Below are 24,674 nucleotides of genomic sequence, written 5' to 3'. Positions count from 1 at the left end.
AGCAGTAGTATGCAGCTATTTTCCTAGGGAATTCAACATTAGGGGTCAAGTGGAAGAGAATTTTAAAGAAATGGTTAAGCAATAATCAGAATGGAAGGCAGAAGCAAGAGAGGGCAGTAGCACCCATGGAAGCTAAGAGAACAGTTTCAAGAATGCCAAAGAGAGATCTGAAATGAAAAGAATGGCAGTGCTTACTGAATTAGGAATTAAGGGGGCATTAGGAAACTAACTGCTATAACCAGCTCCCACAAACTAGTGCCTTATGATAATACACATTTATTATATTACAAGGGGCCCAGTGCATGAATTCGTGCACCTTGAAAGGAACTGTGGGCCACGAGGCTGCGGTGAGCACAGGGCGGGTCTTGGCCCATCTTCCATACCCCTGCCAGGCCCCTACCCCCATGGCCACTGGTCCCCTGTCTTCCTGCAGCCCAGCTCCTGCCACTGCTCCCACGTGCGGATGGCACCTGTCCCGCTCACACCTGCTGACAGCTTGGGGTGATTGGGGCCAGTACCAGCACTGGGTGCAAGCAGCGGCTCCAGCACCAGCTGCAGGTGCGAGAGGTGGCTGCAGGCCCCAATCACTTCTCAGGAGCAGGGGGAGGTGGAGAAGCCCTGAGGGGTGATTGGTGCCAGCAGCTGCCGCTTGCACCCGCTGATGGCTCTGAGCAATCGGGGCCAGCGCCGGGCACCGGCAGTGAGTGTGAGCAGCAGCTCTGGCACTGGCAGCCGGTCGGAGTGGGGCCGGTGCTGGCAGCAGGTGTGAGTGCTGGGCGGGACCATGGTACATGAGAGCAAAAAATTTTCAGTAACCACCAGAGGCTTGGCCCAATGACACTGGTGCCCTGCCTTGGTCTGGCGCCCCTGCTTATCTGCTCTATCATTCCACCACAGCCGATGCCCACCATGTTCCGTGCTCTGCCACCTGCTGCTGATGCCCGCCATGTTCTGCACACACCCCCTGGTGAGTGCATGTCATAGCAACTGGTTGTTTGTTTGTTCCACCATTCGGTCTATTTGCATATTAGCCTTTTATTATATAGGATAGTTCTGGAGATTGAAGTCTAAAATGGGTTTCTCTAGGACCAATCAAAGTGTGGGCAGTGCTGAGTTCCTTCTGCAGGCTCTGGGGAGCCAGGCCTTTTCCAATTTCTAGAATCCACTTGCATCCTTGTCTCAAAGCTAGCAGCTAACTTGCATCTCCAAACCCTCTCTGACTTTGACTCTCCTGGCCCCTTATTCACTTACAAAGATTCCAATGGTCCCATCTGGATATTCCAGGAAAATCTCCCCATTTTAAGATCTTTAACTTAATCAGATCTGCAATGTCCTTTTTGCTATACAAAGTAACACATTCACAATTCCAGTGATAAAGGTGTGGGCATCTCTGGGGAACTATCATTCTGCCTACCAGAGTAAACAAGATGTGGGAAAGAAGATGCAGCAATGCAGCAGTCAATATCAAATCTAGATTAATCTTTCAAGAAGTTTGGATTATAAATGAAGAGGAAAAATTGGAGGAAAATAGAGGATAAAAAAGGATTTTCTTAACATGATAAAGATATTATCATGTTTACCAGCTATGTGGAAGTGTCAGCAGAGAGGCACAGGCTAAAGGAAGGGCTGAGAGGCAGGAATAGGGCTGAAATCTGGCAGTGTTCACAGAGCTGGTTCTGAAGCAGGGAAAGATGTAGCCCAGGTGCAGATGTAGGTGGGTGGTAGGTGTGAAGATGCGACGTATATTGAAAGGAACAACAAAGTCTGGAACATTTGCTGAGGTGAATGGAGCTGGCCACGATAAGAAATGGACAGCTAAGGATCTGGAGAGGGGCCAAGGTAGAGCACGTTGATTAGCAATGGCAATAGTTCCAACATGCAAACCTCATGCAACAATGAGATTGACTACATTGAGAATTACTTTCTTACATTTCAAGAAAAGCAGAGATAAATAATACCAAGTAAATATAAGTAAATAAAGTGGTATTTGACTTTTTGAATAGCAAATACAACTTTGTTATATGACCCAACATTTTAAAAGAGCACGCATTTAATAGCTGTCTGTATCTAAGGAAAGTAATTTTGTTCTGTGTTTGGCAGAATTCCTTTTGACACAGCTGAATTCCAGTTTTAATGATGGAAAAACAAGTTCACAAAGGTCTTTTCATTTAAAATCATCATTTTTCTCTTTAGTGGTAAAAAGACATGTAAAAAGCATATGATTATGGTATTTACGTTTCCATTAAGGTGCCCTCAACAAGCAGGGGGAGTGTAGCCTACTATTTTCCTGCTCTTTAAATTTATAGCAGCACAGTACCTATTTCAATTATATGTGAGGACAATGCACTCTTGGTGGCATACGATTGTATAGTGACAGTTAGCAAATGTCTACTAGAGCTGTCTTTCTGTGAGGTTTTTAACTACACATTCTGGTATTTGGATATAAAAATATGAATTACATGGTATCCTCAAGTAAAAAAAAAAAAGCATTATTAACCAAAATTTATTTCATCATTTCTTTGTTAGAATTCAAAGCATACTAAAATTTTTAATTGAAACTGTATAACTCATATGAAAAGAAATTTTTTGGTGTCAAGAAATACTCAATAGCCCTGACTAGTTTTGTTCAGTGGTTAAAGCATTGACCCACAGACTGAAGAGTTGTGGGTTCGATTCCCAGTCAAGGGCACATACTTTGGTTGCAGGTTCGATCCCAGTTAGAACACAAGCAGGAGGCAACCAATCCATGTGTCTCTCTCACATTGATGTTTCTCTCTCTCTCTCTCTGCCCCTCCTCCTTCCATTCTACTCTTTCAAAAAAATCAATATCCTCAGGTGAGGATTAAAAATAAACTAATTAATTTAAAAAAGGAAATACTCAATAATGTTTACAAATATTACGATAGGCTGATCTTTTAAATAAAATAATTATTAAGTCATAGGTGAACAATGGAAATTTATTAATGCCAAGATAAAGCTGTGTCCAATATGGGAATTATAATTTACTAGAGGCCTGGTGCACAAAATTCGTGCATGGGTGCAGTTCCTAGGCCTGGCTGGCAATCGAAATGCGAGCATCTGGCATGGAAGGACAGGTCCCAGCTGACCTCTGGGCCCTGGACAGCCCTGGGTCCCCAGACCCTCATGTGCGCCCCTCCCTCGGCTGAGTCATTGTGCCCCCACCCGGCTCCCTCAGCACCTGGGAGCTGGGCGGTGGCCCTGTCCCCCTCCGCAGCTGCTGGTCGCCATCTGTGGGGCAATGGGGCCCCGTTCGTACCAGCCTTGGCCTGGCACTGCCCACTCACCTGCTCCACCATTCTTTTGCAGTCCTGCTCTCATCGGGGCCCATTGGGACCAGCAGCACTTCCACTGCCCCCTGCTGCCAGCTCCGCATCGCGGACGCCCGCCATATTTTGTGCCACCTCCTGGTGGTCAGCACATGTCATAGTGAGTGGTTAAACTCCCGGTCGAACTCCCAGTCGAGGGGACAATTTGCATTTTAGACTTTTATTGTATAGGATTTAACAGCTTCACTATTAAGAGACCTTAATAAACTAACTTACATTGGAGTCCCAATTTATTTTTTCATTAGCCCAAGAGCAGTGCTTTTCAAAGGTTGTATGGGCTGACGGTATCACGGTCAGTTGAGGAGCTTGTTGAAAAGGTGGGTTCTAATAAGAAGATATAACTCTGGTAAACATATATGCACCCAATATAAGAGCATCCAAATACATAAAAAAAAACTTCTGGATGATATCAAGGGAGATATCGACAGCAATACAATCATAGTATGGGACTTTAATACTCCACTAACACCACTGGATAAATCCTCTAAACAAAAAATCAGCAAAGAAACATCAATCCTAAATTGACTCACTAGATCAGATGGAATTAATTGACATCTTCAGAACATTTCACCCCAAAGCCACAGAATCTACATTCTTCTCAAGTGCACATGGGTCATTTTCAAAGACAGACCACATATTGGAATACAGGCAAAGTCTCTTCCAATTCAAGAAGATAGAAATTATATCAAGTATCTTCTCAGATCACAATGGCATAAAATTAGAAATCAACTACAGTAAATACAATGAAAAAAATCAAACACTTGGAGGATAAATAGCATGCTATTAAACAATGATTGGGTTAAGAAAAAGATCAAAGTAAAAAACATCCTGGTAAAAAAAGACAATGAAATCACAACAATCCAAAATCTATGGGACATAAGCAAGTGGAAGAACATACCATGTTCATGGATTGGTAGAATCAACATCATTAAAATATCCATATTACCCAAAGCAATCTACAGATTCAATGCAATCCCTACTAAAATACCAATGGCATATTTCAAAGACCTAGAACAAACACTCCAAAAATTCATATGGAATGAAAAAAGACCCCAAATATCCGCAGCAATCCTGAGAAAGAAGAACAAAGTTGGAGGGGTTACAATACCAGATATGAAGCTATATTACCAAGCCACAGTTCTCAAAACTGCCTGGTACTGGCACAAGAATAGACATATAGACCAATGGAATAGTACAGAGAACCCAGAAATCAACCCAAGCCATTATGCTCAATTAATATTTGATAAAGGAGGAAAGAGGGTACAAAGGAGTCAAGATAGTCTCTTCAATAAATGGTGTTGGAAAATTTGGTCGGATATATGCAAAAAAAATGAAACTAGATCACCAACTTACACCATACACAAAAACAAACTCAAAATGGCTAAAAGACCGAAATGTAAGACAGGAAACCATAAAAATCCTACAAGACTCCATAGGTAGCAAAATAGCATACATATGCTGTAGCAATATCTTTACAGACACAGCACCTAGGGCAATGGAGACTAAAGATAAAATAAACAAATGGGACTACATCAAAATAAAAAGCTTCTGCACAGCAAAAGAAACCATCAATAAAACAACAAGAAAGCTCACTGCATGGAAGAACATATTTGCCAATGTTATCTACGATAAGGGTTTAATCTCCTAAAGTTATAGGGAACTCATACAACTTAACAAAAAGAAGAGAAACAATCCAATCAAAAAATGGGCAAAGGACCTAAATAGACACTTTTCAAAAGAGGACATACAGAAAGCTGAGAGGCAAATGAAAACATGCTCAAAGTCACTAATCATCTGAGAGATGCAAATCAAAACAACAATGAGGTACCATCTCACACCTGTCAGAATGGCTATCATCAACAAATCAAGAAAAGACAAGCGTTGGCCAGGACGCAGAGAAAAAGGAACCCTTGTGCACTGCTGGTGGGAATGCAGACTGGTGCAGCCACTGTGGAAAACAGTATGGCGTTTCCTCAAAAAATTAAAAATGGAACTCCCATTTGACCCAGTGATCCCACTTTTAGGACTATATCCCAAGAAACCAGAAACACCAATCAGAAAGGATATATGCACCCCCATGTTCATAGCAGCACAATTTACAATAGCTAAGATTTGGAAATAGCCTAAGTGCCCATCAGCATATGAGTGGATTAAAAAACTGTGGAAGATCTACACAATGGAATACTATGCTGCTATAAAAAAGAAGGATCTTTTACCATTTGCAACAGCATGGATGGAACTGGAGAGCATTATGCTAAGCGAAATAAGTCAGTGGGAGAAAGATAAATATCACATGATCTCACTCATATGTGGGATATAATGATCAACATAAACTGATGAACAGAAATAGATCCAGAGACAAATGGCAGGGGATGGGAGGGGAGTTAGAGAGCAACCAAAGGACTTGTATGCATGTATATTAGCATAACCAATGGACACAGACACTGGGGCAGCAGTGGGGGCTTCCACTCGGGGGTGGGAGTGAATGGGCGGGGGTCAATGGTGGAGGGGGGGCAGGGAAAGGAGATATATGTAATACTTTAAACAATAAAAAAAAAGAAAAGAAGAATGTCCTGACTGGTTTGGCTCAGTGGATAGAGCGTTGGCCTGTGAACTCAAGGATCCCAGGTTCCACTCCAATCACGGGCACCAAAAATAAATAAATTTAAAAAAAGAAAAGAAAAGGTGGGTTCTTAGCCCCCAAGCAGATCTACTGAATCAGAATACTTCTTCTGAGAGGAGGTCAACAAAACTGCATCTGTGCAAAACATGTCATCCAGGTCCTTTGTATATGTGCTAAAATTTGAAAAGTCACTATTTTGGAACACTGTCTGTGACAATTCTTAAGATCGTGATTCCCGCCAAGGCAATAGTTTTGGTTATAAGACCTCTGTAATATAGTGTGAAGTCAGGGAATGTGTTCCCTCCATCTTTGTTCTTTTTCCTCAGGATTGCTTTGGCTATTCAGGGTCTTCTGTGGTTCCATACAAATTTGAGGATTTTTTTGTTGTTTTTGTTCTATTTCTGTGGAAAATGCCATTAGGATTTTGACAGGGATTGCATTAAATCTGTATATTGCTTTATAGATATGACCATGTTAACAATGTTTTTTCTTCTAATCCATGAGCATAGAATATATTTCCATTTCTTTGTGTCTTCATTTTCTTTCTACAATGTCTTATAGTTTTCAGTATACAGGTCTCACTTCCTTTGTTAAGTTTATGCCTAGGTGTTTTATCCTTTTTGTTGCAATTGTAAATGGGATCATTTTCTTCAGTTCTTTTTCTGGTATTTCATTTTTAGTACATGGAAACACAATGGATTTTTATAAACTGATTTTGTATCCTGCAACTTTACTATATTTGTTTATTGTTTCTAATAGTCCTTTAGTGGAGCATTTAGGGTTTTCTATATATACAATCATATTATCTGTAAAAAGTGAGTTTTACTTTTTCATTCCCTACATGGATACTTTTTATTTCTTTTTCTTGACTGCCCTGGCTAGGACTTCTAGTACTATGTTGAACAACAGTAGTGAGAATGGACATCCTTGTCTTATTCCTGAGAGGAAAAGCTTTCATTTTTTTCACCACTGAGTATGATATTGGCAGAGAGTTTGTTATAGATGGCCTTTATTACATTGAGGTACTTTCCTTTTATCCCCATTTTATTAAATATTTTAATCACAAATGGATGTTGTCAAATGCTCTTTCTGTATCTATTGATATAAATCATATAATTTTTATCTTTTATTTTGTTAAGGTGGGGTATACATTGATTAATTTTTGTATGCTGAACCATCTTTTCATCCCTGGCATGAACCCCACTAGATAGTGATGTATTATTATCTTTTTAATTTATTGTTGTATTTGATTTTGCCAGTACTTTGTTTAGGATTTTTGCATCTGTATTCATCAGAGATACTGGCCTATAATTTTCTTTCTTTGTGTTGTCCTTGCCAGGTTTTAGTATCAGGGTAACGTTGACCTTGTAAAATGAATTAGAAGTATTGCCTCCTCTTTAATATTTTGGAAAAATTTGAGATGGATAGGTATTACATCTTTTAATGTTTGGTAGAATCTGAGCCCAGAAATAAACCTACACATATATAGGTAACTAATTTTTGAAAAAGGAGGCAGAGAAAACAATGGAGGCAAGAAAGCCTCTTGAATAAATGGTGCTGGGAAAACTGGAAAGTCAAAGCAAAAGAATGAAACTAGACTACTGTCTGACACCATACACAATAATTAACTCAAAATGGATAAAAGACTTGAACATAAGACCTGAAACAATTAAATACATAAAAGGAAATATAGGCACTAAACTTATGAACTTTGGTCTCAGAGGGGTTTTTGTTAACTTGACCCCAAAGGCAATGGATGTAAAAGAAAAATAAATGAATGGAACTACATCAAACTAAAAAGCTTCTGCACAGCAAATGAAAAATAAACAAAACAAAAAAGCAGCCCTGGCCAGTGTGGCTCAGTTGGTTGGAGTGCAGTCCCATGCATCAAAAGGTTTTGGGTTTGATTCTTAGTTGGGGCATGTTTGGGAGGCAATTGATCGATGTTTTTCTCTCTCTCTCTCTCTCTCTCTCTCTCTCTTTCTCTCTCTCTCTCCCTCCCTCCTCCCCTCCCTCCCTCATATCAATGAGAGCATATCTTTTGAGGGGATTTGAAAAAAAGCAACTAACTAAATGGAAAAAGATATATGCAAATGATACCTCTGATAAGGGGCTAATATCCAGAATATATAAAGAACAAATACAGCCAAGACCGGTTTGGCTCAGTGGATAGAGCGTTGGCCTGCGGACTGAAGGGTCCCGGGTTCGATTCCGGTCAGGGGCATGTACCAGGGTTGCTGGCACATCCCCAGTAGGAGATGTGCAGGGGGCAGCTGATCGATGTTTCTCTCTCATCGATGTTTCTAACTCTCTGTCTCTCTCTCTTCCTCTCTGTAAAAAATCAATAAAATACATTTAAAAAAAAACAAAAAAAAGAACAAATACAATGCAACAACAAAAACACAAACAATCCAACTTAAAAAATGGGCAGAGGACCTGAATAGAGACTTTTCCAAGGAAGACATAGAGACAGCCAGCAGATAAATGAAAAGATGTTTATGGGAAACCCTAATCAAAACTTCAATGAGATACCACCTAACATCTGTTACAATGGCTATTATCAATAAAACAAGAAATAAAAAGCATTGGAGAGGAATATAAATTGGTGCAGTCACTATGGAAAACAGTATAGAAGCTCCTCAAAAAAAGAAAAAAAGAAATAGAGATATCATAGGGCCCAGCAATCCCTCTTATGGTTACCCGCAAAATTTGAAAATACTTATTCATAAAGAAAATATGTATCCCTATGTTCATTCAGCATTATTCACAATAACCAAAACATGAAAATAACTGAAGTATCCTTTGATGGATAATTGGATAAAGATATGGTACATATATACAAGGAATACTACCCAGCCAAAAAAAGATGAAATATTGCTATTTGTGACAACATGAATGGATCGTGAGAGTGTCATAAGTAAAATAAGTCAGATAGAAAAGGACAAGAACTATATGATTTTACTTATGTGGGATATAAGACAAAAAGCAACAAGTGAACAAACTCATAGACACAGACAACAGAATGGCAGAAGGATGGTTACCAGAGGGTAGGGATAGGACAAAGAGGGTAAAAGGGGTCAAACATATGGAAGGATATTAGATTTTGAGAGGAGAACCAAGATGGCGGCATAGGTTAACGCCAGAGTTTGCTGCTTTGAACAACTACTTCAAAAGTGAAACTAAAAGACGGAACAAACATCACCCAGAACCACAGGAACGCTGGCTGAGTGGAAGTCCTACAACTAGGAGGAAAGAGAAACGCATACGGACACTCAGAGGAGGCGCAGTGCTGAAGTCAAATTCTGAGGTGCGGAGTGCGCTAGCGGGCTGGCAGCGGAGGGCGCGGTTGGCGTTTTCAATCGGGAGGGAGTCGCAGACTCTGAGCTCCAGATCCGGGCGAGTCTTTAGGGACCCAGACTCAAACGGGAGAAGCGGGACTGTCTGGCTTCGGTCAGAGCGAGTGCAGCTTTCTCTCTGAGCTTTGCAGCGGGTGCTGGGACTCAGAGAGGCAGAGCCCCTGGGGACAGGACTGAGAGCCGCCATAACTGCTCTCTCTGGCCCACCCTGTTGATCCTGTGCGACCTGCCCCGCCCAAGCCCTGCACACAGGCATTTGCCGGATAGCCTCAGGCAAAGGCTAGATTAGCACCTCCCTAGAGGACAGAAGTTCTCTCACTGCTGACACAGCTGATTCTCATAGCCACATGGCCTGGAGGTCAAACCCTCCCTGGTATTAGCTACAACAATCAAGGTTTAACTATAAGCTGCGCACAAAGACCACTAGGGGGTGCACCAAGGAAGCATAACAAAATGCGGAGACAAAGAAACAGGAAAAAATTGTCAAAGGAAGATATAGAGTTCAGAACCACAATTTTAAGGTCTCTCAAGAACTGTTTAGAAGCCGCCGATAAACTTAATGAGATCTACAAGAAAACTAATGAGACCCTCGATGTTATATTGGGGAACCAACTAGAAATTAAGCATATACGGACTGAAATAACGAATATTATACAGACTCCCGACAGCAGACCAGAGGAGCGCAAGAATCAAGTCAATGATTTGAAATGCGAGGAAGCAAAAAACACCCAACCGGAAAAGCAAAATGAAAAAAGAATCAAAAAATGCGAGGATAGTGTAAGGAGCCTCTGGGACAGCTTCAAGCATACCAACATCAGAATTATAGGGGTGCCAGAAGATGAGAGAGAGCAAGATATTGAAAACCTATTTGAAGAAATAATGACAGAAAACTTCCCCCACCTGGTGAAAGAAATGGACTTACAGGTCCAAGAAGCGCAGAGAACCCCAAACAAAAGGAATCCAAAGAGGACCTCACCAAGACACATCATAATTAAAATGCCAAGAGCAAAAGATAAAGAGAGAATCTTAAAAACAGCAAGAGAAAGAAACTCAGTTACCTACAAGGGAATACCCATACGACTGTCAGCTGATTTCTCAACAGAAACTTTGCAGGCCAGAAGGGAGTGGCAAGAAATATTCAAAGTGATGAATACCAAGAACCTACAACCAAGATTACTTTATCCAGCAAAGCTATCATTCAGAATTGAAGGTCAGATAAAGAGCTTCACAGACAAGGAAAAGCTAAAGGAGTTCATCACCACCAAACCAGGATTATATGAAATGCTGAAAGGTATCCTTTAAGAAGAGGAAGAGGAAGAAAAAGGTAAAGATACAAATTATGAACAACAAATATGCATCTATCAACAAGTGAATCTAAGAATCAAGTGAATAAATAATCTGATGAACAGAATGAACTGGTGATTATAATAGAATCAGGGACATAGAAAGGGAATGGACTGACTATTCTTGGGGGGGAAAGGGGTGTGGGAGATGCGGGAAGAGACTGGACAAAAATCGTGCACCTATGGATGAGGACAGTGGGTGGGGAGTGAGGGCGGAGGGTGGGGCGGGAACTGGGAGGAGGGGAGTTTTTTTGGGGAAAAAAGAGGAACAAATGTAATAATCTGAACAATAAAGATTTAATTTAAAAAATAAAATAAAATAAAATATATTAATCACCCAAAAAAAAACTGATGAGATTTAGATGGCAGAGGCCCATAACTGGGAACTTAAGTAGAGGAGAATGAGCACTGGAGCCAGAGTGTAGAAGTGCCTAGATCAGGAGTGAGAGGTACATGCTATTTCTATGGACATGAAACAAAGATAGAGCTGGGACCTTTGGCCAGATACTTTATGGAGTGAGCCCAGAAGGCCAACTTCAGCATGGCTGACTTGCTCAGAGGCTGTGTTAACTACAGAAGAAAGATGGGTCCAAGACAACTGATAAGGTTCTCCATATGACACATACACTCACCTCTTCTTGATTAAGCAAGCAGCCCCATAAGGCTGTGAGTCATGGGAATGGGCACTGGGACTGCACTCAGTACCATTCGCTCTAGTTAAACACCAGAAAACACCTGATCCAAGTTAGCAGAGTGGTTTAATATATGCAAAGTGCTCCAATCAGGACTGTTGCCATGGAAGAAAGCATTTAGCCCTATTGTCTTGTTCTTCTCAGAAGCTGTCGTTGGTGCAACCTAGTCTCAGGTCACAGAGCTGAAGAAATGAATCAAGAAACTGCTCAGGTCATGGTGTCACCAGGTGTGACCTCCACATGCAAAATGACACTGGCAGGTTTGTGGACCTGTTCATGCAAATGCATTATTGACACCAAGGACCACACCATCCAGATGAGCATGGCTGAAGTTGACAAAGCGACAGGCTGGTTCAATGTCCAGTTTAAAACCTATGCTGTCTGTGGGACCTTTTGCAGAATGGGTGAGTCAGAAAACTCCATTCTCTGGCCAAGGCTAATAGCATTATCTCACAGATGTGGAATATTTGTCATAAATAAATAGTAACAAAAAAAAAACAAAAAAAAAAACATATGGAAGGATATTAGATTTTAAGTGATGGGAGACACAGTGGAGTGGATGTTATGTGATAAAGTTGTACACCTGAAACTTATATAATATTAACCAATATTATCCAAATATATTTAATTTTTAAAAATCAAGATTCCTGTCTGCCTACCCTGCCTAGAGATAATGATATAAATAGGAATATCAACATTTTAGACAAGGTTTGAGCTGTTTAAGCCTCCATATCTCCATTGAGCATTATAAGCTTGGAATCAGCAAGAATTTTATGAAAGTAGAATATGAAGAACTTCAAATAATTCCATAAAAGTACAAAATGGAGACTTCCAAATTGTCAAAAGACAGATGGAAATTGATTGAGATCATGTTTTTACACCACTATCCCCTTAGTCACTCTCAGATAAGCCATTTGCAGCACTTTTATTCCAAACATTTATACTGTCAAGGCATTTGTTCTACTGAACTCAGTAACTCCTAAGTTAAACAGAAAACTTTTCAAGATCTGATGTGATTTATGGAGAACACTTAGAGGTCAAGCTATTTAATGACTGAAGAGGTATCCACTGAGTTGCATCCCCAAACTTTGTAAAGTATAAGGAAAAAAACCTATTTTTATTCATTTCTGTTTTATTCCTTGCTTGTTTCTGCATCCAGATAAGAATGCAGTGCTTTCCTGAGACCAAATGCCTGTTTCCTAACTAACAATAGCAACATCAAACACTTCAACAGTGCTTACTGTGGACAAGGTACTATGCTAAATGCTTTATGTGTGCTAACACACTCAGTCCTCCCTAAGCTCGAGAGGCCTGAGTCTGTTATTATCCCATTTTGCAGATGAGGAAAATAAAGCATAGAGTTCACACAGCTGATGGTGGAAAAGCCCAGAATCAAATGCAGGCAGTGTGGCTCCATAGTTCATGCTCTTGTACTTCACACTCAGCTGTCTCCTACTTTAGAGCAGAATTGTTGCTAGCGGGAGCAGTTGCCTGCAGATAGTAGTATATCAGAGTTAAGGATCTATGCTAGTAAACCTGATTTATAACACTTCTTTAAGTAAAAGCTAAACAAAAAACGAAAAATTGAGCAGCAATGGAGAGTTCTGACCATTATTTGATTTTACAAAATACTGTGGAGATGTTTTGACCAGGGCATAGTTCTCCAATATGTAGACAATTCTTTTTATCTAAAAATGATAATTTCCTTTGAGCTCCTATGTGCATGATTCACTGCACTCAGATTGGTTGTGGCTCCATGAAACAAAAAGCTAATGGAGGGTGATTTAAAAAGTAAGGGGCTCATATCCAGCAGGTGTGGCTCAGTTAGTTGAGCATCATCCCATGAGCCAGGAGTTTGCCAGTTTGATTCCCAGTCAGGGCACATGCCTGGGTTGTGGGCCTGATACCCAGTTGGGGATATCATGTTTCTTTCTCATTGATGTTTCTGTCTCTCTCTCCTTCTCCCCTCCTGTCTCTGAAATCAATAAAGACATACTTTAAAAAAAGTAAGGGGCTCAGTTCCAAAGATAATAAGGAATAGAGGCTGCACCTGCCAGGAATAGATGAGGCTGTTTATTTCTTGCTCCATGTGGCCTTCATGTGAACCCCACCTTGGAGCACCCATCAAAATTCCAGGAAGGGAGAAGGAAGAATGGCGAAGGGAAAAAGCTGAATCGGAGCCACTTTAATCAGAAAAAAGCTTTGTAAGGAAGTCCAATCCTAGACCCGCTTCTAACTCATTAGTCACATGGTCACCTTTTACTACAGGGGAGCCTGGGATATTGAAATTTTTAGCTGGGCATATTGCCAGCCTGAACAAAATTAGGATTCTATTAAGTAAGGAAGAAAAGAGAAGAGGTATAAGACAGGCAACTAGAAGTGTCTTCCACAGTGGAGGAGAAAGATGGGAAAAGAGAGAGTACCGTATCAGACTGCAATCTCACCAGCTGAAGACACAAAAACCAAATAGAAAATGCACTCTTGCCAAAGAAATACAGAATTATGAATTATTTACAATAGCTAAATCTTTGAGATCTCTGGTTATGAGCAAGATAAAAGATAAGTACACCAACAATTCTGTGAGTTTCAGCCTTGTTATTCATATACAATAGAAGGGCAGGGTCAGCTTCTCTTGGAAAAATCAAAATGTTACCAAGGGCATGAAAAATACAAAATACTGGCAACAGTGACATTGTGACCAAAGCATACAGTCAGATAATAGCTCATGAGTCAATCAGATTAAACAGGCATGAAAATATTTCTAGACATCATATGAAGCTTTCCTATAAAAAGTATTTTATAAATAACACATGAAATCAAGAGAGTGTCCTATTTCAACATTAAATTCACAGTATTTAATACATTATCCCTGGCTATTTCCATGTGGGGCTACCAGGTCCACATTTCTGACTATAAGATTAATCAAACTGATTAAGCAATGAAATTCAGAATACCGCTTTCTCACCGAACAAGGAAAATCTCAGAACAAATTCAGGCTATGCTTCAGATTGTCAACTGACTGCCTAGACTCCCATAAAATAAAAAAATCCAAATTATAAAGTTCATCAGACACCAACTGCAAATTTGGGTGAAATTTAGTTAATTGATAGGAATTTCTTTGTCATGTATATTCTTCATATAAGCTATACTCTCTGAGGACCTTTCAGTTTTATTTTCCATTTAAATAATTATTTTTTAAAGAGTTAACAGAAGCATATTCTAGGTCATCTTATTGGTATGTTATTTCACTGTCTCCATTTGAGTTTACAAATATGAGGCATCAAGAAATGTTACTTTCACTGTCTATTCACTTCTACGTCTTTTAATGAAAATAGAAGCAAGTTGGACTTGCTGCATAAACGATGCATTGATGAAGCATACACAGGTCGAAAATCACCACATACAGACCTGCAAAGGAACTGCAAGACCGGAGTAAGAAAATTAGAGGCAGCCCCTGGCTTGTAGATTCAGGCAAATAATCTCAAAGGAACCTGCCACACAGCAGCCACCATATTTATGATTTGTGAAAGAGTTTAGATTAAAAACACGCACATTATTGACCATATTAAATTAATGTCGCTCATTTGGATGTAATGGTTTTGCTGTTATGTTTATATTTAACTTGTAAAGATGTTTGGTTTTACAGTTGTATAATGGCTGTAAGCAGAATGAGTTTAGTCCTATTTTATTTTTATACATTTAAGTAACATTTTAATCAAAACAACTGAATTCTATATGGCAGTATCGAAAGACTTTCCTTTTAAGAGTCTCTACACTACTCAAGTCTAAGAAACACTTTTCTACAGTTTTCTCTCTGACAGAAAAAGACAACAGAGGTGATGCCATTATTTCTAAGTCAAATTTATATTAAATTCCCGGTTTGTGAAGAAGTACTTCACAGATGCACTAAGTCCCCACTTTTTGGATTAGAAATATAGCCATTTAATGGCATCTTACTCTCTGCAAACAAACAAACAAACCTAAATGTACATTTCTCTGATCCTTTTAAAAAAAAATTATCTCTCCCTTGAGTTGTAAATGTCTTAGAAATGCTCTAGGATACAATTGCAGGAGGGAGAGGCAGGGTGGGTGGAGGTGGAAAGAGTATAGAGTGAATGAATAGTGATGGAAAAAAATAAAATGAAAAAAATGTGTGTATTTTTTAAAAATAAAAGAAATGCTCTAGACCAAATACCTTTTGGGGGGGACAAATGCATAGAACTGTACAATCCCAACCACTCGCCTGCCTGCCTGTTTGCCCCTAACTGCTTCTGCCTGCCAGCCTGATTACCCCTAACCACTCCCCTGCCAGCATGACTGATGCCTAACTGCTCCCCTGCTGGCCCAATCACCCCTAACTGCCCTCCCCTGCTGGCCCGGTTGCTCCTAACTGCCCTCCCCTGAAGGCCTGGTTGCCCCCAATGGCCCTCCCCTGCAGGCCTGGTCCCGCAACTACCCTCCCCTGAAGGCCTGGTTGCCCCCAACTTCCCTCCCCTGCCAGCCATCTTCTGGCTGTGGGTGCCACCATCTTTGAGGATGTGGCAGTCAATTAGCATATTTCCTCCTTATTGGCTGTGTTCGCTGCCACCTTTGTGACAGTGAGGGTCAATTAGCATAATCCCTCTTTATTAGATAGGATAAATGGGTTAGCAATGAGATCAAGAAATAAATAAAGAACTTCCTGGAAACAAATGAAAATGAACACAGAACAACCCAAAATCTCTGGGACACAGCAAAAGCAGTCCTGAGAGGGAAGTTATTAGCACTACAGGCATTCCTCAAAAAACAAGAAAAATCAGCAATAAACTATTTAATCCTACAAATTAAAGAACTAGAAAGAGAACAACAACAACAAAAAGTCCAGAGTAAGTAGAAAGAAGGAGTTTTACCAAACATTCAAAGAAGAACTAACACCTATACTCCTCAAGGTATTTCAGAAAATCCAAGAGGAAGGGCACTTCCAAACTCTTTTTATGAGGCCAGCATTAGCCTCATTCCAAAACCAGATAAAGACACTAAAAAGAAAGAGAATTATGGGCCAATATCTCTGGTAAACATACATGCCAAAATCCTCAACAGAATATTAGCAAATCATATCCAGCAATACATTAAAAAGATCATACACCATGATCAAGTGGGATTTATTCCAGGGATGCAAGGCTAGTACAATATTTGCAAATTAATAAATGTGATACATAACATAAACAAATTGAAAGACAAAAATCACATGATCATATCAATAAATGCAGAGAAAAATTTCAACAAAATCCAACACCCATTTTTGATAAAAACTCTCAGCAAAGTGGGAATAGAGGGAGGATATATCAACATGACGAAGGACATAAATGACATACAGCCAACATTATACTCAATGGGCAAAAACTAAAACCATTTCCCCTATATCCCCTAAGAACAGAAACAAGACAGGATGCCCACTTTCACCACTCCTGTTCAACATAGTACTGGAAGTGCTAGCCATAGCGATCAGACAAGAAGAAAAAATAAAAGACATCCAAATTGGAAAAGAAGAAGTAAAAGTGACATGATATTGTACATCGAAAACCCTAAAGACTCCATCAAAAAACTACGAGATGTAATAAATGAATTTGGCAATGTAGCAGGATACAAAATTAACATCCAGAAATCTACGCCTTTTTTATATACCAACTAGAAGCCTGGTGCACAAATTCATACACTAGTCCCTCAGCCTGGCCTGCAGGATTGGGTTGAAACTGGCTCTCTGACATCCTCAAGGGGTCCTGGATTGTGAGAGGGAACAGGCCATGCCGAGGGACTACACCAGTGCACAATTGGGGCCAGGAAGGGATGCAAGAGATTGGCCAGCTGGGGAGGGATCACTGGAGGGCTCCAGGGCATGTCCGGCCCATCTTGCTCAGTCCTAATCGGCCGGATTCTAGCAGTAAGCTAACCTACCAGTTGGAGTGTCTTCCCCATGGTAGTCAGTGCACATCATAGTGACTGGTTGACTGTCTGCCCCCTGGTGGTCAGTGCATGTCATAGCAAGCAGTTGAGCAGCCTTGGCATATCATTAGCATATTATGCTTTGATTGGTTGAATGGATGACTAGATGACTGGACACTTAGTATATGAGGCTTTTAGTATATAGGACTAGAGGCCCATTGCACAAAGAGATTCGTGCAATAGGCCTTCCCTTCCCCTGGCTGCCAGCACCGGTTTTCCTCCGGCACCCAGGACCCAGGCCTTCGCTCCAGCCAGAGCCTTCAGTCTTCGCGACTCCAGACGGAGCCTTCAGTCTTCGTGGCTCCAGACGGAGCCTTCAGTCTTCACTCCGCTGCTTCGCCCCTATGTATGCAAACTAACCGCCATCTTTGTTGGGTTAATTTGCACACTCACCTGACTGGCTGGTGAGTGTAGCAGAGGGATGGTTAATTTACATGTTTGTCTATTATTAGGTAAGATATTGAACTCACAAAAAAAGAAAGTAAAAAAACAATCCTGTTTACCATTGCACCAAAAAAAATTTAAGATACCTGGAATAAACTTAACTAAGGAGGTAAAAGACCTGTACTAGGAAAACTACATGATCTTGAAAAAATAGATAGAGGAAGACATAAACAAATGAAAGAATATAGCGTGTTCATGGATTGATAGAATCTACATCATTAAAATGTCCATATTACCCAAAGCAATCTATAGATTCAATGCAATCCCCATTAAAATACCAACGGAGTATTTCACAGACCTAGAACAAACTCTCCAAAAATTCATCTGGAATTTCAAAAAACCCAAATAGCTGCAGCAGTCCTGAGAAAAAAAGAAAAAGTTGGAGGAATCACAATACCAGATATCAAGCTATATTAAAAAGCCACTGTTTTCAAAACTGCATGGTACTGGCACAAGAAAATACATATAGACCAATGAAACAGAACAGACAACTTAGAAGTTGAACCAAGCCATTATACTCAATTAATATTTGACAAAGGAGGCAAGAGCATACAATGGAGTCAAGATAGTCACTTCAATAAATGGTATCAGGAAAATTGGACAGATACATGCAAAAAAATGAAACTAGATCACCAACTTACAACATACACAAAAATAAACTCAAAATGGATAAAGGATAAGACAGGAAAGCATAAATATCTTAGAAGAAGCCATAGGCAGCAAAATAGCAGACATATGTCATAGCAATATCTTTACTGATACAGCTCCTAGGATAATGGAAACTAAGGAGAAAATAAACAAATGGGACTACATAAAAAAAAAAAATCTTCTGCACAGCAAAAGAAACCATCAACAAAATAACAGGAAAGACCACTGCAAGGGAGAACATATTTGCCAATATCACTCCCGATAAGGGTTTAGTCTCCAAAATTTACAGGGAACTCATACAACCTAACAAAAGGAAGAAAAACAATCCAATCAGAAAATGGGCAAAGGACCTAAATAGAATCTTTTCAAAAGAGGACATACAGAAGGCCAAGAGACATATGAAAACATGCTCAAAGTCACTAATCATCTGAGAGATGCAAATCAAAACAACAATGAGGTACCATCTCACACCTGTCAGAATGGCTATCATCAACAAATCAACAAACAAGTGCTGGCCAGGATGCAGAGAATAAGGAACCCTTGTGCACTGCTGGTGGGAATGCAGACTGGTGCAGCCACTGTGGAAAACAGTATAGTGTTTCCTCAAAAAATTAAAAATGGAACTCCCATTTGACCCAGTAATCCCACTTCTAGGAATATATCCCAAGAAAACAGAAAAACCAACCAGAAAGGATATATGCACCCCTATGTTCATAGCAGCACAATTTACAATAGCTAAGATTTGCAAACAGCCTAAGTGCCCATCAGCATATGAGTGGATTAGAAAACTGTGGTACATCTACACAATGGAATATTACACTGCTGTAAATAAGAAAGAACTCTTACCATTTTCAACTGCATGGATAGACATGGAAAGTATTATGCTAAGTGAAATTAGCCAGTTGGAGAAAGATATATATCACGTGATGTCACTCACTTGTGGAATATAATGAATAACATAAACTGATGAACAAAAATGGAGCCACAGGAAAAAAAATATTTTAGAATATAATACAAGTAATCCTGTATTTGTAGATTTTTAATATTTCCTACAACTTTTGTAATATTATACTATGTTAGTACAGTTTGGTAACATTATTATATCTAAATTATTTTTCTTGAAATATTAATGTTTATTATATATAATACTAGAGACCTGGTGCACAAAAATTTGTGCACTCGGGGGGAAGGGTGGGTCCCTCAGCCTGGCCTGTGCCCTCTCGAAGTCTGGGGCCTTATCTCCCGAGGGAGATAAGGCCCTGCTGGCTTAGGCCTGCTCCTGGGCGGCAGAGGGCAGGCCCAATCCCTAGGTGCAGCCCATGGTCGGGCTCAGAGCAAGGCCGATTGGGGAGTTGGCGTGCCGCCCCCTGTCATGCACAGAGCAGGGCAGATCGGAAGGTTGCGATGCCACCCTCAGTCACGCTCAGGGTAGGGCCGATTGGTGGGTTGGGGCACTGCCCCCTGTCACACTCAAGGCAGGGTCGATGGGGAGGTTACGGCGCCACTCCCTGTCACGCACAGAGCAGGGCCAATCCGGGGGTTGGGGCACTGCCCCCTGTCACTCACAGAGCAGGGCCCATCACGGGGGTTGGGGCTCCTTACCCTGTCATGCACAGAGCAGGGTCGATCAGGGGGTTGGGGAGCTCCCCCCGTCATGCACAGAGCAGGGTCCATCAGAGGGTTGGGGAGCTCCCCCCTGTAACGCACAGAGTAGAGCCGATAGGGGAGTTGGGGCACCGTCCCCTGTCACACACAGAGCAGGGTGGATCAGGGGGTTGGGGCGCCGCCCTCTATCACCCACAGAGCAGGGCAGATGAGGGGGTTGGGCGCCGCCACTCTCACACTCAGGGCAGGGCCAATGGGGAGGTTATGGCTCTACCCTGTCACGCACAGAGCAGGGCCAATCCGGGGGTTGGGGCGCAACCCCCTGTCATGCACAGAGCAGGGCCCATCAGCGGGGTTGGGGCTCCTTACCCCGTCACGCACAGAGCAGGGTCCATCAGGGGGTTGGGGAGCTCCCCCCTGTCACGCACAGAGTAGAGGCGATAGGGGAGTTGGGGCACCACCCCGTCACACACAGAGCAGGGCGGATCAGGGGGTTGGGGTGCCGTCCTCTATCACCCACAGAGCAGGGCCGATCAGGGGGTTGGGGCGCCGCCACTCTCACACTCAGGGCAGGGCTGATGGGGAGGTTATGGCTCTACCCTGTCACACACAGAGCAGGGCCCGTGGGGGGGCGGGGGATTGGGGCACCGCACCCTGTTACACAGAGAGCAGGGCCGATCAGGGGGTTGGGGCACTGCACCCTGTCACACACAGAGCCGCAGGGTGATCAGGGGGCTGGGGAGCTCCCCCCTAACAGGCACAGAGCAGGGCTGATCAGGAGGTTGGGGCGCCCTCCCCTGTCACGAACAGAGCAGGGTGGATAGGGAGGTTGTGGCCCCACCCCCTGTCACACACAGAGCCGCAGGGTGATCAGGGGTTTGGGCATGGCCCCCTGTCACACTGATCTGGTCCTGGGAGGCCTCTCGGCTCCACTGATCCCGGTGCTGGGAGGCCTTGCGGCTCCGCTGATCCCAGTGCTGGGAGGCATATTACCCTTTTACTATATAGGATAGAGGCCTGGTGCATGGGTGGGGCTGGCTGGTTTGCCCTGAAAGGTGTCCTGGATCAGAGTGGGGGTCCCCACTGGGGTCCCTGGCCAGCCTGGATGAGGGGATGATGGCTGTTTGCAGCTGGTCACACACCCTTCAGGGTGGGGGTCCCCACTGGGGTGCCTGGCCAGCCTGGGTGAGGGGATGATGGCTGTTTGCAGCTGGTCACACACCTTTCAGGGTGGGGGTCCCCACTGGGGTGCCTGGCCAGTCTGGGTGAGGGGCTGAGGGCTGAAGCTCCCAACTGCTCCTTTTTTTCTTTTTTTTTTTTTTTTATTCTGGGCCAGCTTTAGCTCTGGCTCCAGCTCTGAGGCCTCTGCTGCTGCTGAAAGCAGGTATCTGGTTTGTTTGGGTTTTATAATCAAAACAATGTATAACTCCAGCTCTGAGATCCCGGCTCGCTGAAAGCAGGTTTCTGGGGTTTTGTTTAGCTTCTATATTTGTTACAATGTTTCAAACTGCAGGCTCAGAGGCCGGCAAGGCAGGCGGGGAACGTTGGTTTCCTCCATCACTGAAGCAAGCAATCCTCATGTCAGTTTTAAGCTGCCTGGCTGCCGGCCGCCATCTTGGCTGGCAGTAAATTTGCATATTGCCCTATTAGCCAATGGGAAGGGTAGCAGTCGTACGCTAATTACCATGTTTCTCTTTTATTAGATAGGATTATTATATTTAAAATTGTTTTTTTTTTGGAAAAAATAGCTGGCAGTAAATAAATAAAACAGACTCCTTGCAAAATGCAGCAGGTAAATAACACATAAATGCTATAGATGACATAATTGCAGTACATGTGTCGTCTTACATGGGTATTGTAGACCAACTGTACCAGTGTGAGACATGGAAACTTATTAGAAATGCAAATTGTAGGCTCCACTCCAGACCCACTGTATCAAAATGTGGGGGAGGGTTAATCAATCTGTGTTCAGGTGATTCTGATGCACGCTAAAGCTTCAGAAGCACTAGTTTTAAATGAAACTTGTTCAAAGTCCATGTTCCATATAGATCAATGATGATATAAAACCATTATAAGCAAAAGCAGTAACAAGAGGGAAATTTATTACAGGCAATCTCAAGAAACAAGAGAATTCCAAGTAAATAACTTAACATTACATCTTAAAGAACTAGAAAAAGAAGACATCCCAAGTCAGCAGAAGACAGGACATAATAAAAATTACAGCAGAATTGAATGAAATAGAGAACAAAAAGACTATACAAAATATTAATAAAAGAAAGATCTGGTTCTTTGAAAAAGATTATTAAAATTGACAAACCCCAGCTAGACTAAGAAAAAATGTGTAAAGTCCCATATAAACAAAATCAGAAATGAAAGAGAAGTCACCACAGACATACAAAGGATCATACTAAAATATTATGAAAGACTATATGTCACCAAATTCAATAACCTAGAAGAAATTGATAACTTTTAGAAATATATAACCTCCCTAGACTAAATCATGAAAAATTGGAAAATCTAAATAGACTGATCAGCAGTGAGGAAATTGAAACAACCATCAAAAACTTCCCAAAAAATAAAAGTTCAGGAACAGATGGCTTCACCAGTGAATTCTACCAAATGTTCAAAAAGATTTGAAACCTATCTTTCCCAAACTCTTCCAAAAAATTGAACAAGAGGCAATGCTTTCTAACACATTTTATGTGGCCAATGTAACCCTGATACCAAAACCTAGCAAGGATAACATAAAAAAATGAAAACTACAGACCAATATCTCTGATGACTACAGATGAAAGAAATCCTAAACAAAATACTAGCAAATCAAATACAACAGTACATCCAAAAAATAATACATCATGATCAAGTGGGGTTCATTCCAGGGGCAAAAGAATGGTTCAACATATACAAATTAATTAATATAACATACCACATTAACAAAAGAAAGGTTAAAAATAATATGATCTTATCAATAGATGAAGAAAAAGCATCTAATAAGATAAAACATCCATTTATGATTCAAACACTCAGCAAAATAGGAATAGAAGGAAAGTACCTCAACATAATAAAGGCCATAAACCCTCAGCTAATATTATATACAATGGTGAAAAACTGAAAGCTTTCCTCTTAGATCAGGAACAAGATAAGGATGTCCACTCTCACCACTCTTATTCAACATAGTTCTGGAAGTCCTAGCCAGAGCAATAAGGCAAGAGAAAAAAATAAGAGGCATGCAAATAGGGAAGGAAGAAATAAAACTGTCACTTTTTGCAGATGATGTGATTCTGTATACAGAAAACTCCAAAACTTACCAATAAAACACAACTATTAGAAATAATAAACAAGTACAGTAAAGTTGCGAGTTACAGAATCAATGTACTGCCTTTCTGTATAGTAACAACAAAATTTTAGAAAAAGAAGGGGGAAAAATTCATTTTGCAATTGCAACCAAAATAATAAAATACCTAGGAGTAAACTTAACAAAGAACATGAAAGACCCATATACTGAAAATTACAAAGCATTATTAAGAGATTGAAAAAGACACAACAAATGGAAAAATGTCCTGTGTTCATGGATTGGAATAATCAGCCCAGTTAAAATGGCCATATTACCCAAAGCAAAATACAGATTTAATGCAATCCCCATCAAAATCCCAATGTCATGTTTAAAAGAAATAAAAAGAGAAATAATCAGATTTGTTAGAACCATAAAAAAACCCAAATAGCCAAAGAAATCCTGAGAAAAAAAGAATGAAGGTGGAAGTATCATACTACTTGACTTCAAATTATACTACAGAGCTACGATAATCAAAACAGCATGTTATTGACAGAGAAACAGACACACAGAGCAATGGAACAGAATAGAACCAAATGTATATGGACAAATAATTTTCAACAAAGGAGCCAGAAATGCACAAAGGAGTAAAGATAGTCTCTTCAATAAATGGTGCTGGGAAAACTGGAAAGCTACATGCAAATGAATGAAACTGAATTACAGTTTGTCCCCATGTTCAAAAATTAATTCAAAATGGATCAAAGACCTAACTATAAGACAGGAAACAATAAGTTACATAGAAGAAAATATAGGTACCAAACTTATGCACTAGGTAATAGAGAAAATTTTATGAATTTGACCTCAAAGGCAAGGGAAGTAAAAGCAAAATTGAATGAATGGGACTATATCAAACTAAAAAGCTTCTGCACAGCAAAAGAAACTGAGAACAAAACAAAGAGGCAGCCAACCAGATGGGAGATGATATTTGCAAACAGAAACTCTAACAAAGGTTTAATTTCCAAAATATCTAAAGAACTCATAAAACTCAACACCAAACAAACAACCAAATCAAAAAGTGGGCAGAGGACCTGAAAATACACCTCTCCCAGGATGTGGAGAAAAAGGAACCCTTCTGCACTGCTGGTGGGAATGCAGACTGGTGCAGCCACTGTGGAGAACAGTATGGAGCTACCTCAAAAAACTAAAAATGGAACTCCCATTTGACCCAGTGATCCCACTACTAGGAATATATCCCAAGAAACCAGAAATGCCAATCAGAAAGGATATATGCACCCCTATGTTCATAGCAGCACAATTCACCATAGCTAAGATTTGGAAACAGCCTAAGTGCCCATCAGCAGAT

The 24,674-nt window shown here is 41.0% G+C and overlaps 1 protein-coding gene and 1 pseudogene across 28 annotated transcripts in view; one reads left to right on the top strand and one right to left on the bottom strand.

The window, feature by feature from the left end:
- Positions 1-24,674, bottom strand: part of PARD3 (par-3 family cell polarity regulator) — an 814,705-nt gene that overhangs the window by 173,874 nt on the left and 616,157 nt on the right. Inside the window, exon 23 of one of the 28 annotated variants that reach the window (XM_036350634.1) lies at positions 3,560-3,671. The exons of the other annotated variants lie outside the window; for them this stretch is intronic. Coding sequence (XP_036206527.1) covers positions 3,641-3,671 — 31 coding nt within the window. The 3' untranslated portion in view covers positions 3,560-3,640. Of the gene's footprint in view, positions 1-3,559; positions 3,672-24,674 lie in introns of those variants that run through there. 28 annotated transcript variants of the gene reach the window in all.
- Positions 11,602-11,841, top strand: LOC118671820 (annotated as a pseudogene).

Source organism: Myotis myotis, unplaced genomic scaffold, assembly GCF_014108235.1.
Source record: "Myotis myotis isolate mMyoMyo1 unplaced genomic scaffold, mMyoMyo1.p scaffold_m19_p_1, whole genome shotgun sequence".
In the NCBI taxonomy this organism is placed as follows: Eukaryota; Metazoa; Chordata; class Mammalia; order Chiroptera; family Vespertilionidae; genus Myotis; species Myotis myotis.
This window is presented reverse-complemented; position numbering and strand designations above follow the sequence as displayed.